Raw genomic sequence first — 17,096 nt, forward strand, 5'->3', positions numbered from 1 at the left:
GCACGTGACAAACCATTCACAACCACACTGTCGGACTTGTCATTTCCATTATTAAACAGCAAACACAAAGTATGCAAATGCCACAGTGTCTGGTACACGCAGTGTCCAAATTTGCTCACTTGTCAAATATTAGCTTCGGGACCAGACATACAAGGAGAGCTACTTCAGCTTGATACAGTAAACAGTTTATTTCCATTTCAAACATGTAATACAAATAGCAAAAGAAAAGCAAAAACAATGACAAAGGGTTCCCCTGCTTCGTCAGGTTTGGTTCAGTCCTAGCTCTGCTTGACACATGAAAAAACACAACTTGACATGTAAACAAAACAGCAGAAAGATAGGAATGTGACTCAACAAAACTCCACAAGGAGGAATTGAGATGAGCTACCATTCCACAGAAACAAATCACATTCCAACATTATAAAGAGTAGACTTTTCTCTAGTGATTCTGACGTCATCGAGTGCTATTCATTCCACTCGGAGGAAATAAAACTATGATACTGAGTGGACGTTTTAGCACCCCTCAGTGAATCACCAGCTGGTGAGGTTAAGTAAGCTTTTATGCTTTAGTCACAGGACTACAATAATGAGAGGCATGAGATGCACCCGCTAAGTGGACAGGCGATGGCTCTCAGGTGACCATTAGTGGATACGATTCTTAATCTTAAACTTCATTCAAACGTACTGCAGAGACATGATGTTTAAGCATACAAACTATGGACAGAGTCTCCCAGCAACATCTGTGCATAGAGTTTAGATTCCTAACCGATACAAAATCAATGTACAAAGTCACAACAAACTGAAAACTTTACCATTCATCAACCAAATACTCAACATACTCCACATTTTAAACACCAAGACGCCGTCTTCCCTGGGAAAAGACGCAGTGGCCAAACTGGCCGTGCTACGAGATGAGGTCCTGCGTGTCAAAAACAGCTTCGGTGAAATGCTAGGACGAGTCGTCATTGGCGTCTGGAGCAGTGCCATTACTGGCCAGTAGAGGCGCTTGTGGCGAAATGGAGATCTTGTATGGCAGAGCATCTTTGGTGAGCATTTTTTTGGTGGCAGTGACGAGGCGGGAGTAATTGTCCCGGTTGTACTCGGAGCTGTGCGGCTGCATGCGCAGTAAGGGTGGGTTGTCCCGGTTCATGCGTGAGAGGAAGAGAGCAGGACGCCGTTGCCGCTCTCCATCTTTAAGCGAGTCTGGCAGCGGCTTGTGTTTGCTCTCTGGCAGCAGCATGATGCACAGGACTGAGAGAACGGCGAAGGAGGCAAAGATCACGTGATGCAGGAAATAGCCACTGTTATTCTGCAGCTCCATTAGAGAGGACGCAGCCATTCCCACACAGCCTGCGGCCATGATCAGACCCAACGTACCACCGCTGAGAGAGACACACAGTTAACAACACTCAAACAGGAAACACTCAGCATGGAATAATTATGGTTTTGAAAGAAGTCTCTTAATTTATTCGATCAAACAAACAGTAAAACAGTAATATTATTACAACTTAAGTGTTATAATTTTATTTTATTTTTTTTAAATTTTAACATTTAAAAAAACATTTTTTTCCTGTGATGGTGAAGTGGAATTTTCAGCAGACTTTACTTCAGTTTTCAACGTCACATGACCCTTCAGAAATCATTCCAATATGCTGATTTAGTGCTCAATTTTGATGTTAATTACTTAATAACCATTAATTATTAGTAATGGTTCTCATTATCATCAATGTTAAAAACAGTTTTTGGTGCTTATTATTCTTTCAGAAATGTGAGACATTTTTTCAGGATTCTTTGATGAAAGTTAAAAAGATTATTTATTTGAAATAGAAGCCTTTTGTAACATCGTAAATTTCACTTTTGATCAATTTAATATTTCCTTGCAGAATAAAAGTATTCATTTCTTTTCTTTTTTTTTTTTTTTTTTTATCTTACCAAATCTTTCAATAGTGGTGTGTCAAGTTTCCACAAACAATATTAAGCAGCAAAAATGTTTTCCCAACATAATAAGAAATGTTTCTTTACCAAATCAGCAGAGACACTGAAGACAGGAGTGTGGCTTCTGAATATTAGGAATAAACTACATTTTTAAATATTCTAAAAAAAAAAAAAAAAAAAAAAGTTATAATGTAATAATATTTCACAATACGACTGTTTTTACTGTAATTTTGATCAAATAAATGCAGCCTTGGTGAGCATAATATTTTCAAAAACAAACAAAAAAAATCTTTATCTGTTCTTTTGAACTTTTGACAGGTTTTATCATTTTTTTTTGTACTATTGGTAACCTGTGAATCTACTCTCTGTAACTGTGTATTTGTTTTGTCTTATTTGTTTAGTGTTGTTTTGTTACTAAGCTGCAGTTTAATGATGACCTGCCATAGGACTCGTGAACATCTATTTTTAATACAGTATGGAGTTTACACGCTAAAATAATTTTTATGCATCAGATAGTTCCGGTCCTTAATATGATTTGCTAAGCTGCATTGGAAGCTGTTGTAAAATACTCCTTATACAATCCCTGTGACCTCATTATGTTCGTATTACTGCAGTATTACTACACTCCTGTGGCTTGGAAACCATTCTGCTAAACATTGCTCGAGTACGGTGCCCGGGAGGCGCCGTCTTCGGTTCACTTAGTTTTGTCGTGGCCTTGAGTTATTAATTAGTGGGAACGTCATATTAACTCGTGGGAATATGATATTATGTCGTGGCCTCGAGATGCTATGTTGAGGGAACGGCATATTTTTCTCATGGCCACAAGTTTAATGTATAAACAAACCTATGTGACCATAGCAACCCAGTATTATCATAGATGGATAAAACATTTTTATTAACATTAAACATTTCATTTAATATTTGTATATTATTAGGTTATATTAACTTGTTAGGGCTATATTTTTATATTTATTTCATATAAATATAATATTTTATTATTTCCCCTTTCAATTCATGTATCGCTTTACCTAATTAACGTTCTGTATAATTATGCAATTTTCTAGGCTACCATATATTTTGCAAATACTGTAAACGCCTGACAATTATGCCAATACTTTATGATTGTAGGCTATTTATGCCAGTGCGTGATGATAAATGAGCGTGTTGTGTTTTCATTTACAAATTAAACTACGTGAATGATTCATTCCTCAACGAAACACTAGGCTATAATATTAATAGTTATTAATTCGCAGAAAAAAAAAGAAAAAGAAATATATGTTAAATTCAACCTTTAAACTGCATTTCCAATAGGCTATAAATTCCAGTCAGCATAATCAAAAAGCTTTATGTCGATCATTTACAGTAGGCTTATTTACAAAACTGGTCAGAACGTTATGTAAAGAGATCGAAATGAAGGGAAAAAATGAATATAAAAATATAATAATAGGATAATAATAATAATAATAATGATGATAATAATAATAGCTAATAATAATAATAATAATAATAATATACAAATATTACGGAAAAAGACTATAATGGACACACACAGCTAGCAAGACTGTGGGATGGATAAAAATGTTTTCTTGTAGGTCTTTTATTTTATGTACTTTATGTAACATTTAGCATATTTGTGATAAACTTAATTCGAATGCTGGTTACATCGCGTGCAGTTGCCTACTGCCTAGTGTTTCGCCTATGGTCAATATAATAAAATTAATTATGTAATACTTTCTATAATAATTTATTAATTAAAAATAAAATAATAATGAATCCCTGATAATCCCGGGTTGCTATGGTCACGTAGGTTTGTTTACACATTAAACTCGTGGCCACGAGAAAAATATGTCGTTCACTCAACATAAGTTGTGGTGGCCACGACAAAATATCACGTTTCCATGAGTTAATATGTCGTGGCCACGACAAAACTTATGTCGTGACCCGAAGACAGCCCCTCCCGGGCACCGTACTTGAGAACTACATTTCTTGGCGGAAGAATTAATAAATAAATACACTTTGTTGCCATGTTTATTTTATGAAACCTCACAAACCCAGTTTCAATGTCTAACCAGGTAAGTTTGAGCAGTCTCTGGTTTTTCGAGTTCAAGAAGTTGGATTGGTTTTTATTTGGTTGTTTATCATCATGGTAACTTATGCTAAATGCCTAACCTGCCCTGGAGCACGTTTTATTCCAGGTAAGAGACTGCAAACCAAAACTAAATTATATACATTATATCATTAATGCATTACACTTAAGTGATTATATTTTGACAATTAATATTCAGCTTAATTTAAATGAATATATAAACAATACATACATTAATACAAGCTTTAGAATATATAAAGCTTTTAAAATTGCCAAACTTTCATGTGTTCTTTTAAGCTCTTTTTGAACCCATGTAATTAATGAAATTCTCTTGCGTTGCACACAAGAGAGCGTTGCAAACCAAATCTCAGTCGGGTTGGATTTTTTTTGGTTTTGTCAACTCCAGACCTACTCTGAAACTCAAGAGTTTGTTCAACTAGCTTTGTGTAACATGCCACGGATGAATGCAGTAACTGTTTTATAGAGTGGAGATTGAGATTACCGGACAACTGTTGGCATGACTTCACTGCCAAAGAACACACTGAGCATGGCCAAAGCCTGAGACGAGAGGAGACCCACTACAGACAGAACCAGGACAAACCCTCCATGCAGGTCTGAAAGAAGACGGTAGAGACAGAGTCAGTAAAACAAAAACTAACCAAAAATCATAGGACCGATTGAAACGCAGCTCTGCAGAAGATCCAAAGACTCACGCCACCAAAGTCAGTTAACTCTCAGCACATAGAAACTTTTTCACCTAGATATCACACTATAGAGACTGTGTCTGTTCCCCGAACTAGAAAATACAGAAAACATCCAAACCAAAGTAATAGTAACAATTTAATTGATGTTCAACAAATAAAAAAACGATATAATACAGATAAACACATGATAAAGCTTGGCTTATTAAATATTAGATCCCTTTCTTCAAAAGCACTTTTTGTAAATGATATGTTCACTGATCATAAACTAGATGTGCTTTGTCTGACAGAAACCTGGCTAAAACAAGATGATTACATTACTTTAAACGAGTCTACACCCCAAGATTACTGTTACAAACATGAACCGCGTCCAAAAGGTAAAGGGGAGGTGTTGCTACAATTTATAGAAATATTTTCAGTATCTCTCAGAGGTTGGGTTTCAAGTATAATTCGTTCAAGTAATGGTGCTTCATATAACGTTATCCAAAGAAACAAGTGTTAATGATAAATCCCTGTGATGTTTGTACTGGCTACTGTATACAGGCCACCAGGGCACCATACAGACTTTATTAAAGAATTTTCTGATCTTCTATCGGAGTTAGTGCTGACTGCAGATAAAGTCCTAATCGTTGGTGATTTTAATATCCATGTTGATAATGACAGAGATTCGTTGGGATCAGCATTTATAGACATTCTAAACTCAATTGGTGTTAAACAACACGTGTCAGGACCTACTCATTGTCGAAATCATACTCTAGATTTAATACTGTCACATGGAATTGATGTCAGTGGCGTTGAAATTTTGCAGCAGAGCGATGATATCTCAGATCATTATCTAGTCTCCTGTATATTCCATATAGCTAAAGCTGTAAAGCCAACTTCTTGTTACAAATATGGTAGAACCATTACCTCTACCACAAAAGACTGCTTTATAAATAATCTTCCTGACTTATCTCAGTTCCTCAGCATATCCAATAGCTCAGAACAACTTGATGATGTAACAGGAACTATGGACTCTCTCTTTTCTAGCACTTTAGATGCGGTTGCTCCTTTACGCTTAAGGAAGATTAAGGATAAGAGTCCAACACCGTGGTATAATGAGCACACTCGCGCCCTAAAGAGAGCAGCCCGGAAAATGGAGCGCAGCTGGAGGAAAACTAAATTAGAGGTATTTCGTTTAGCTTGGCGGAAAGTACCCTATCCTACAGAAAAGCATTAAAACTGCTAGATCTGATTACTTTTCGTCTCTTCTAGAAGAAAACAAACATAACCCCCGATATTTATTCAATACAGTAACTAAATTAACGAAAAATCAAGCATCAACAGGTGTTGGCATTTCCCAAGAGCATAGCAGTAATGACTTTATGAACTACTTCACTTCCAAGATCGATACTATCAGAGATAAAATTGTATCCCTGCAGCCGTCAGCTACAGTATCGCATCAGATAGCGCACTATAGACCCCTGAGGAACAATTCCACTCATTCTCTACTGTAGGAGAGGAAGAATTGTATAAACTTGTTAAATCATCTAAACCAACATCATGTATGTTAGACCCGATTCCATCTAAACTACTAAAAGAGCTACTTCCAGAAGTCATAGATCCTCTTTTGGCTATTATTAATTCATCATTGTCATTAGGATATGTCCCCAAAACCTTCAAATTGGCTGTTATTAAGCCTCTCATTAAAAAACCACAACTTGACCCCAAAGATCTAGTTAATTACAGACCGATCTCAAATCTCCCTTTTCTGTCAAAGATACTAGAAAAGGTAGTATCCTCACAATTATATTCCTTCCTACAGAAAAATGATATCTGTGAGGAATTCCAGTCAGGATTTAGATCGTATCATAGTACTGAGACTGCTCTCATTAGAGTTACAAATGACCTGCTTCTATCATCTGATTGTGGTTGTATCTCTTTATTAGTTCTACTGGATCTTAGCGCTGCTCGACACTATCGACCACAACATTCTTTTGAATAGACTAGAAAACTTTGTTGGCATTAGTGGAAGTGCCTTAGCATGGTTCAAATCGTACTTATCTGACCGCCATCAGTTCGTAGCAGTGAATGAAGAGGTATCATATCGATCACAAGTGCAGTATGGAGTACCTCAAGGCTCAGTACTAGGGCCGTTACTTTTCACGCTCTATATGTTACCCTTGGGAGATATTATCAGGAGACATGGTGTTAGCTTTCACTGTTATGCTGATGATACTCAGCTCTATATTTCTTCGCCCGGTGAAACACACCAAATTGAGAAACTAACGGAATGCATAGTCGATATAAAAACTGGATGACGAGTAATTTTTACTGCTAAATTCTGAAAAACAGAGGTGTTAATTATCGGACCTAAAACCCCACATGTAACCTAGAACATTATCTAACACTTGACGGCTGCTCTGTCAATTCTTCTTCATCAGTCAGGAACCTAGGTGTGCTGTTCGATAGCAATCTGTCATTTGAAAGCCATGTTTCTAGCATCTGTAAAACTGCATTTTTCATCTCAAAAGCATATCTAAATTGCGACCAATGCTCTCAACGTCAAATGCAGAAATGTTAATTCATGCGTTTATGACCTCAAGGTTAGACTATTGTAATGCTTTATTGGGTGGTTGTTCTGCACGCTTGATCAACAAACTACAGTTGGTCCAAAATGCAGCAGCTAGAGTCCTTACTAGAACCAGGAAATATGACCATATTAGCCCGGTTCTGTCAACACTGCACTGGCTCCCTATCAAGCATCGGATAGATTTTAAAATCTTGTTAATTACTTATAAAGCCCTGAATGGTTTAGCTCCTCAGTACTTGAGCGAGCTCTTATCGCATTATAGTCCTCCACGTCCGCTGCGTTCTCAAAACTCTGGCCGCTTGATAATACCTAGAATATCAAAATCGACTGCGGGCGGCAGATCCTTTTCCTATTTAGCACCCAAACTCTGGAACAGTCTACCTAACACTGTTCGGGAGGCAGACACACTCTGTCAGTTTAAATCTAGATTAAAGACCCATCTCTTTAGCCTGGCTTACACATAACACATTAATACGCTTCCATTATTCAAATCCGTTAAAGGATTGTTAGGCTGCATTAATTAGATCAACCGAACCGAACACTCCCCATAACACACGATGTACTCGTTACATCGTAAGTTGAATGGCATCTGCGCTAATGTTTGTCTGTTTCTTTCCTAGTCCGTTTCTCGGTCCGTGTCCGATCAGATGGTGGGTCGGCGCCGGGAGGTGACGTCTGCGGCCCTGATCGTCGGCGGAGACCAGGACGCCCGGATGACCCCCAGAGATATATCCCCAGATATATCAACCAAAAATAACAAAATAACTAAAATATAATAAAATACCTAACTACATAATACTACTATTGTTAGAAATTGCAACAAAATTAAAATAGAAATAGAAACTTTTGAACTGCGGGTTTCGTCTGGTCAGAGGAGAACTGGCCCCGACTGAGCCTGGTTTCTCCCAAGGTTTTTCTCCATTCTGTCACAGAGGAGTTTTGGTTCCTTGCGCTGTCGCCTCTGGCTTGCTCAGTTGGGGACACTTAATTTCTAGCGATTATCGCCGATTTGATTGCACAGATACTATTTAAACTAAACTGAGCTAGACAATGACATCTCTGAATTCAAGAATGAAATGTCTTTAACTGAAAATTGAGTGTTTAATCTTATCATTATACATTACTGACACTCTATCCTCCAATTTGATACTGTTAAGTGCTTTGACACAATCTGTATTGTAAAAGCGCTATATAAATAAAGGTGACTTGACTTGACTTGACTTTCCAAATTTTCACTGAGCTTGTTGTGAAGCATTCTGTGATTGCCTTTTCAATAAAGCATACAAGCTATAGTGTCTTTGATTTTGAGTTATAAAGGCAGTCTAGTTTCACTACCTAACTTCTGGAACAGCCATGCTTGAAGAGGAGCTTACATTGCGTGAGCGCCAGCAGCAGCAGTGAAGACAGACCCGTGATGATGGCTGCCAGCAGCAGCATCCCCCTGCGGCCAAAGCGGTCCACAGACACACACAAGAAGATGCAGGCCAGAGCTCCAGTCAGCACACGCAGAAAATAGCTGAAGTAGAAGTGTGGCGAGTAGATATGCAGGTTACGCGTGAAGCAGTACTGGATTCCTGTGCCAATGAAGCTGAGGGACCACAAGGAGAACGTTCACTTGAACCAAAATTAAATGATAACACTTTGCAATAAGGTTCCATTACTTAACTTTGGTTAATGCATTAACTGTCAATGAGAAACACATTTGTTAAGGTATTTATTAATCTTTGTTGATGTTAGATAATAAAAACTGTTTACTTTTAGTTCATTTTAGCTCAGGTCCATGAAGTAATATTAAAAAAAAACTTTCAATTTTAATGATGTATTAGTAAATGCTGAAATTAAATTCAAATGAGATTTATAAATGCTTTTTAAAAAATGTAATAAATGCGTTTACAAAATAAAACCTAATACACAAAATTTAACGCAGGATTTTGCTTATTTATTGTTAGAGGTATACTCGCTTGCATAGGATTTGCATAAAATTCAAGATCAAAATTAGCATTTCCCAAATAATAGAATGCTGAAAATGTGTTTGAATGATGCACTATAGTTTTGAAGAGTTTGTGCTTTTTAGGTTAATATTCTGTGACGTTTGTGCCAATTCCCTTATTTCCAATTGTTTAAAAAAAGTGATGAATGTTGAGACTAGATTTACACAATGGTTTATAATATTACAAATGTGTAATAGAAGTTTGTGATTGGCTCGCAGCCACATTTTGCAGTGTAACTTACAGAGTGAAGCCCAAGATGAGGCAGTTCTTCCAGATGACTCTGGTGTGATGCAACTCTACAACATGATGATACTCTGGCTGCGTGTCTTCAGGGAATACCTCATCTATCTCTACAGAAGAAGACAGAGAGGATGTAAAGTAGAGGGTTAAAGAGTGAAGAGTTGGTAGAATTCTAACAGGCTTTTCCAGGAACACCTGACCAGCACATTCCAAAAGAAACATTCTCTGGGAGGGATGGGCTCAATTCCTTCAGATTACACCCTAAATGGCTCTATTCACTATCCATGATGGGCCTTGATTTGCTGTAATGTAATTCAGCCAGTGAGTTGGGATATCATTACTGCATGGAGAGGGAAAAAAAAAATAACACGGGAAAAACAGCAGTCTTGTCACAGGACCAACGCTACCCTCATGTGCTAGATGCTTCCTTTCATTTGATCCTGTGAAAAGTATAATCACACCATGACAGCTCTACTTATTGATTAGACAGTGTTGCATTAGCTAAGCCATAAATATCTCTCAAATGCCACCCTCAGGCCATGGGTCCTCAAAACTACATTCTGGTTATGAAGCTGCATTGACTGTTGGGTAGTAATTTTCTATGAAGTCCGCATTCAAACTTCAGATTTATTTTTTAAGTCATTATTATAAATTGTGTGTTTTCATTTGAACATAACTCATTTGGCCAGACAAATGCTCAAAAAGGTGTGTATCTGTATGTCCGAGTCTACTCAATGGGTCTGTCCCAGTACCTACTTAAAAGAGCGTGAACATGACAGGAGCTAAATGCGCAAGACTGTCCCATGTCTGATAAATACCAAAGCTCAGTGCCCTTAACGCACACTAAATCCACATTACCTCTAATAGCACTATTTGAGGCTACGCACGTAATGAATATGTATTTATGATATTAGTGTTAGTACTAATAATCACCCTGGAACACTCAAAGTAAATAAAGTTTTGTATAAACATTATCATGTTGTAAGTGTGTCCCATCGCATAATCAAAAGCATTCTGCATACACTTGTGGTCTTCACGTGCACTTGAACACTTAGGCCAAGTAGAGGAAATACTTAAGTAGACAAGTGGCCAAGTGAAAAGACCGCAAGAGTGTGGGTTTTAGGACAGGGCTGCGTATATACAGTATATAAGAGAACATTTAAAATGTATTTCTTTTTAAAACCCACACAACATGAGATTATAAATTTGGTTTTGACATATTTCTTGAAAATAAAAAAAAATAAAAAAACTATTACTGATTAAAGCACTTAGATCAGTATCTGAGATTTTTACCTGACAGCAGTGTTTCAGCGGGGTAGAGCTCATCGCTAACACACATGCCATTTCGTGCTGAAAAAGACTGGAGACACTTCTTAGCTTGAGGAATCTGAGATGTGGCCATGAGCCAACGAGGAGATTCTGGGAACACTGAAGCACAGCTGTTGCCACATTCGCAACACACACACACACACACACACACACACGTTATTATAGGTGCTTGGTCTTAAATTATTTATCTGTCTTAATGTTGGTAATCTTATAGGCTTGATGTAAATATTATAATGGCTTTTTGAGTGAAACAACAATACACTAAATGTTCTGTAAAAGGCTTACTCATAAGGGAAGAATAATTTGATCATAGGGTGCACCGTAACCTGATCTCAGCAGCTATCCAGCAGATCTAATGGTCATTACAAATCATTAAAAATTATGAGCATAGTACCGAATCATTTTCAGCCAAATCTTTGTAGTGATCTGAAATGTGTGCAAAGGATTGTGGGTGATCGGAGGACATGAAGAACACACTTGATGACAGCATTTATCTGACTCACCACCAATAGGAAAGTAGCAGCAGCAGGGGCAGTGTGGAAACAGCCTGAAGTACAGGCCAGTCACGGCAAAGCACGGCTAGCCCTGGCAACAAAAGCTCTGCAAACACGGCAAAGAAGCCACTGACCATGGACACCATAAGTCTGTGAGGTGGGTCACACAATTCCAGTCCTGAACCATGTAGAAAAACCAAAGAGGAAAAATGTAAGAGACAAAACTGAAAATTAATGTATGAATTTGGTATGTCAAGGGAAGTATTAAAGAGAATTATTGGTGAGAGTGACCTTAACTCTGACTCCTACATAACAGGAAGTCCCCGTGTCCTCTATCTAATTACTGTTCCTAAAGTCTTGCAGCACAATAGACCAATGAAACTACTCTTCACTTTTTTCAAAATTGTCCATCTTGGATAATAAAATAAAAAAATATTTTAAAATTTAGGAAGTACATTACATTCACAAACAAACAAATACACACACACACACACACACACACACACACACACTTTGGATACATTTGACTGAATTATTCTTATGATCTAAATCTTTTGAAATAACAGTAGACAAATATCAATTGTGAATTTATATATTACTGGAATAATAAGTATTTTTAATGTTGTTGAAAAAAGTCTCTTATGTTTATCAGGGCTGCATTTATTTGATTAAAATACAGTAGAAACAGCGATATTGTGAATATTATTACAATTTAAAATAACAGTTTTAAAATATAAATTATTTCTGCAAAGCTGAATTTACAGCCATTACTCCAGTCCTCAGTCTCACATGATCCTTCAGAAATCATTCTGATTTGGTGCTCAAGTATTATCATTTATTATTTGGTGCTCGATTATTGATAATGGTTCTTATTAAAATGGTTAAAGGTTTTTGCTGCTTAATATTTTTGTAGAAACCATGATAATTTGAATTCTTGATGAATAGAAAGTTTAATAAACAGCATTTATTGGAAAAATACATCTCTGCTTATAATATTAAGCAGCAAACTTGTGTTCAACATTGATAATAATAAATGTTTATTAAGCAGCAAATCAGCTAATTTCTGAAGGCTCATGTTACACTGAACTGAAGTGATAGTTATAATAATAATAATAATGGTAGCCTAAACTAATAATAGTTGCTGACAATTCAGCTTTGCATCACATAAATAAATTACAATATAAAATATATTAAAACAGAAAACAGTTCTTTTAAACTAATAATATTTCATAATATTACTGTTTTTACTGTATTTTGATCAAATAAATGCAGCCTTGGTGAGCATTTTTGCCAGTAGTTTACACATTTCTTTATTAAAACTAAACAAAGTGAAGGAAAAACATCCAGTGGCCACTATACATGGAAACTCTTTCAACACTCTTATTCTAAACTGTGGACAATAGTAATGCTATAGAATGAGTAGGTGTGCCTTGACATTTCACTGGTCGTGCATATAAGCAGAAAAGATTGTGTACATGCCAGTGTTTACGTCCAGTTTCCTCATTACACCCAGTACCACCCACACTTTCCCCCCAAGAGCACACTAAAGGGGCTTGCGTGTTGGAAAGAGCACTCTGGCTAACAGTCAACATGCACATAAACCCTCATGTAACAATCACAGGAAGTGTGGGACAAAAACGCAGACCTCTTCACAGAAAGTGATGTAACAGAGAGAGTTCTAAGGTTTTGAACAGTCTGTTCGTGAGATATAAACGGAATGCTGTACACTGCTGTTCCCTGTCAATCGCTTCACCCCTCCTCTGCAGATGGAGAAACCCCATGGAACATTCCAGAAAGCCTCCTGTTGTTATTCGAAACCAACATCAAGCAATAACAAAGACACTCCTTATCAAAAGTGCACCATTGAGCAAGTCTGAAGGGTCAATCTCGCAAAAACCTACAGGAACATGATTATATCATATAAACAGACACATACACACTACAGTCAAAAGTCTACTCTACATCTTCCACATTTTTGAATAACAGTTTCGAAATAGTATGCAGCTGGACAATTGTTGGCTGCTTTTCCTTCACTTTATTTAGTTTAATAATGAAATTAGCATGCATGGACATTTTATATTTGGCTACCGTTATTTCAAAATATTCACGATATTAAGATAAATATATTTTGGGTGATAATGTGTGTTTGTAAATAATGTAATAACTTCTTTTTTTAATATTTTATGGAAATTGAACACAGACGGACTTTCAAAAGAGAGAATGAGCATTTTCTGTGCTGCAATACTAACAATTGGACCGAGGACATGAGGACTTTCTGCTGTTTTGGGGATTGTAGGAAGAGACCTGAAGGTGGTTCAAAAACTTGTATGGGTTCTGGGTTCAATAACTTGTGTACTTCTGTAATCTGTAATATTCCTTTAAAACCGAACCTTTTTGCCTAGACAAATATATTCAATGTTCCTAGCAAAACATGTACCTCACAAAACCACTTGTGTGTGTGTGTATAGCAGATATCCTTTTGCGTCTTATCACAATCTTATCAGTTGCATACTTAAAAAGAGGTTAAATGATGGAGTGTACTTGCGTGCAATATAAGATGACAAAAACACTCCGGCTAACGTTGAGCCTTGACAGAGTCGAAGAAATGGGAACACAGAAGGACTGTTAGAAAGACAAGACATGATTCCCAGCAAGCCAGAGAGAACCACTGACAGCAGCAGAGCACACCGACGACCCAACCTGAGAAAACACACAAACGCACAGAACATCAGCATGTCTGACATACTCAAACAAGAACGGTGCATAACATTTATCTGAAATGATCAAGACAACAATTTGAACAGATTACATTTGTTAGCGGAAAGTTGCCGTTATTCTGCTAGGACACCTGCGAACTTGAGAACTGACTTCATTCATTCGCTAATAATCATCTTGACAAGTCGTTTACAAAAAGTTTATTGCAAAACCTTTCTAGCATCATTCATTTGCAGAAGTCACTCAGTTTGATATTTTGCATCTAATGCAATGAAGCTTGCGCATTTTAAGTACAAACATTTTGATCACATTTAGAAAACAATTAATGTAATACAGAGTAATAATAATTTAGGGAAACTCACCAGTCACATATAGTGCCAAGGAGTATATAGCCCAGGGTCCAGCCGGTCATAAAACATATGTGCTGGAGTGGAATCTTCCAGTAGTCGGCACACACTAAGTCCCACTGTCAGCATGTAGAGGAAAGAGAGACACTTCAGTCAGACGGTCTTATAAAAATAATTCTGGGGAAACCAAACCAAACCACTGCAAACTGGCATGACCTGCTTTTCCCCAGCTGTTTTGTTGCTCATTGTTTGTTTTCCAGCCCAAGATGCTCTACCAGGTTCTATTATTACATTACAGCTAATGTGAAGCCACGCTACTCTACTTTTACAATCTTTCTCGACCTCGTTCTGCTTTCAGATGGATCTTCCTAAAAACAATTCCACATAAAAATCTCTTTTTTTTTTCTTCCCTAAACATGGAAAATATTTTTCCCTAAATATTGCTGGTCAAGGCCTCCGGCTATGTACATCCTGTGGAACAGGAACCCAACAAGGACTTATTCACCGCTGTTTAATGGCAGGAATGGGGATCACAGCATTTTCTAATCCTTGTATAAACATTATATGATCTCATGACTTCACTGTAATGTGATCACAATATTCTTACCCATATGGTTGGTCAACACTAACAAAAAGAAACAAGCTGTTCTTTCGAACATGTACAACCCATATGTGACCCTGCACCACAAACTGGACTAGTCAACATCTGAAGTGGATCAAAACCTTTCATCAAAGTTGTCCTAAAACCAAAATGCATTCTTGTCTTAGGACAACTTTGATGAACTTTTTTGATCCACGTCAAATGTTGACTACTATATTTGAAAATCTGGAATCTGAGGGTGCCAAAAAAAAAAAAAAAAAAAAATCTATATTGAGAAAATCGCCTTTAAAGTTGTCCAAATGAAGTTCATAGCAATGCATATTACTAATCAAATGTAAGGTTTTTATATATTTATAATTGGAAATTTACAGAATATCATCATGGAACATGATCTTTGCTTAATATCCTAATGATTTTTGGCATAAAAGAAAAATTTATAATTTTGACTTATATTTTTGGCTATTGCTACAAATATACCAGTGCTACTTAAGACTGGTTTTGTGGTCCAGGGTCACATATGGCAGCCTTTTATCTGTAGCCTTCTGATACATGGATTATTACTAGACCATGATGGTCGCAGCTAATTTAGATGGATCAGCCTAGCAGTTTTTATATGAAATATTATAATTATTTACGTTTAGGAGGGTTGTGGAAGCACACACATTTACTTAGCTATCAAAATGGGGACAATTATTATTTAAAAATGATTTTAGTTTTTTTTTTTGTTCTTATTTTGTTCCTTGTGATGATTGTGTGTGTGTGTGTGTTTGCTTGTTTTGATTCTATGTAAAAGCCTAACCAGGGGCCTGTTCCATAAAACAAGTTTACCAAATAAACCAGGCTTATTTTAGTTAGTCTGACTTAATTTGAACCAAATCAAAAGCCAGACTAACTGAAATAAAGCTGGTTTATTTGGTAATCTTGTTTTAAGGAACGGGCCCCAGGGACGAGAGCTGCAAACTAGCTTTATGCTATATGCCCCGTGTACACGGCATCGGTTGTCTGTGTGTAACAATGCCTTTCCCTGTTAAATAAACAAACAAATAAAAATAAAAAACTATTGTTATACAGCTAGTTATAATTGCTACAATCTAACCCACACCACTAACAGAAAAAAAATAGTATTTTTACAATTTTTAAAACAACTTGAATTTATTTATTTTTTTAACAAATGATGGCCAAAATTTAGTTTTGGGGGATTTTGTCAGGTTTATCTCTTCAAAACAGTAGTCACACTCAAACACAGCATTCAGATTTGACCAGGGCTCTACCACCTGTGTCACTTTTTGCATACTTCCCTAAAATCAAAAGTCTATAAATTAATAATCATACCAATTCATGCATAAAATGTGAAAATAGCGTATAACAACACACTCAACTCGACTATTTGAAACATCTACTACAAAGCATGCGATTTCAGACAAGTCGTGCCATACTTGAGTGAACTGCTTGCATTGCTGTGTTAGCATTCTAACCTCGGTCACTAAATTGTTCTGGAGTCCCGCGGGTTTGCCGTACTCCCATCCTCTAGTGCACTGCACCACGTCCCTCGGCACGCTCTCCGTGTAGTTGCTTATATTCACAGGGTACTTGTAAAGTTCGCAGTGACTGAACCCAGACCCCTTCAGCCACGGGATAGTGAGGTTGAGGTACGCTTGCCTGGAGAGGTTTCCGAGAAGAGAAGACGGCGGCAGTAACGCCAGATCAGGTTTGCAGTGGTAAGCCTCGGGAATGAGCGTGAAGAAAACATCGCTGAAGAGATTCAACGATACCGCAAAGTTTGGAAACCAGCTGAAAAGCGTTATGATCCTGTTGTATCGCCCATATCCACCAATCTGAGGGTAGATTTTAGTTTCAAACTCCATAACTAGAGTCCTTATCGACAGAAACAGCTGTTTCTTACAGGCATTACACACTAGTGCTGCTGAGGAATGAACTGACTGAGGGTTGTCCACATATACGGAATGATAGTCAAGTAACACAGGGAAGTTCGATTCATTTGAGCCAATCGGTTCATTCGGACGATTCATGTGAGCGATCCGATTCACTGATTCTTTTGAGTTATCACTCAAAATCAACAAAAAA

The 17,096-nt window shown here is 37.1% G+C and overlaps 1 protein-coding gene across 1 annotated transcript; it reads right to left on the reverse strand.

Moving 5' to 3' along the window:
* Nucleotides 1-93: 93 nt before the first annotated feature.
* On the reverse strand, nucleotides 94-17,041 carry slc22a31 (solute carrier family 22 member 31). The gene is made up of 9 exons (XM_058780994.1): nucleotides 16,487-17,041; nucleotides 14,426-14,529; nucleotides 13,894-14,048; nucleotides 11,358-11,526; nucleotides 10,819-10,964; nucleotides 9,527-9,635; nucleotides 8,668-8,882; nucleotides 4,524-4,635; nucleotides 94-1,382 (listed from the first exon to the last, which is right to left on the reverse strand). Exons 1-9 carry the CDS (start codon nucleotides 17,039-17,041, stop codon nucleotides 950-952), a joined length of 1,998 nt encoding a protein of 665 aa, XP_058636977.1. The 3' UTR covers nucleotides 94-949.
* Nucleotides 17,042-17,096: the final 55 nt, after the last annotated feature.

This window comes from Onychostoma macrolepis, chromosome 07 (genome assembly GCF_012432095.1).
Source record: "Onychostoma macrolepis isolate SWU-2019 chromosome 07, ASM1243209v1, whole genome shotgun sequence".
Taxonomy (NCBI): domain Eukaryota; kingdom Metazoa; phylum Chordata; class Actinopteri; order Cypriniformes; family Cyprinidae; genus Onychostoma; species Onychostoma macrolepis.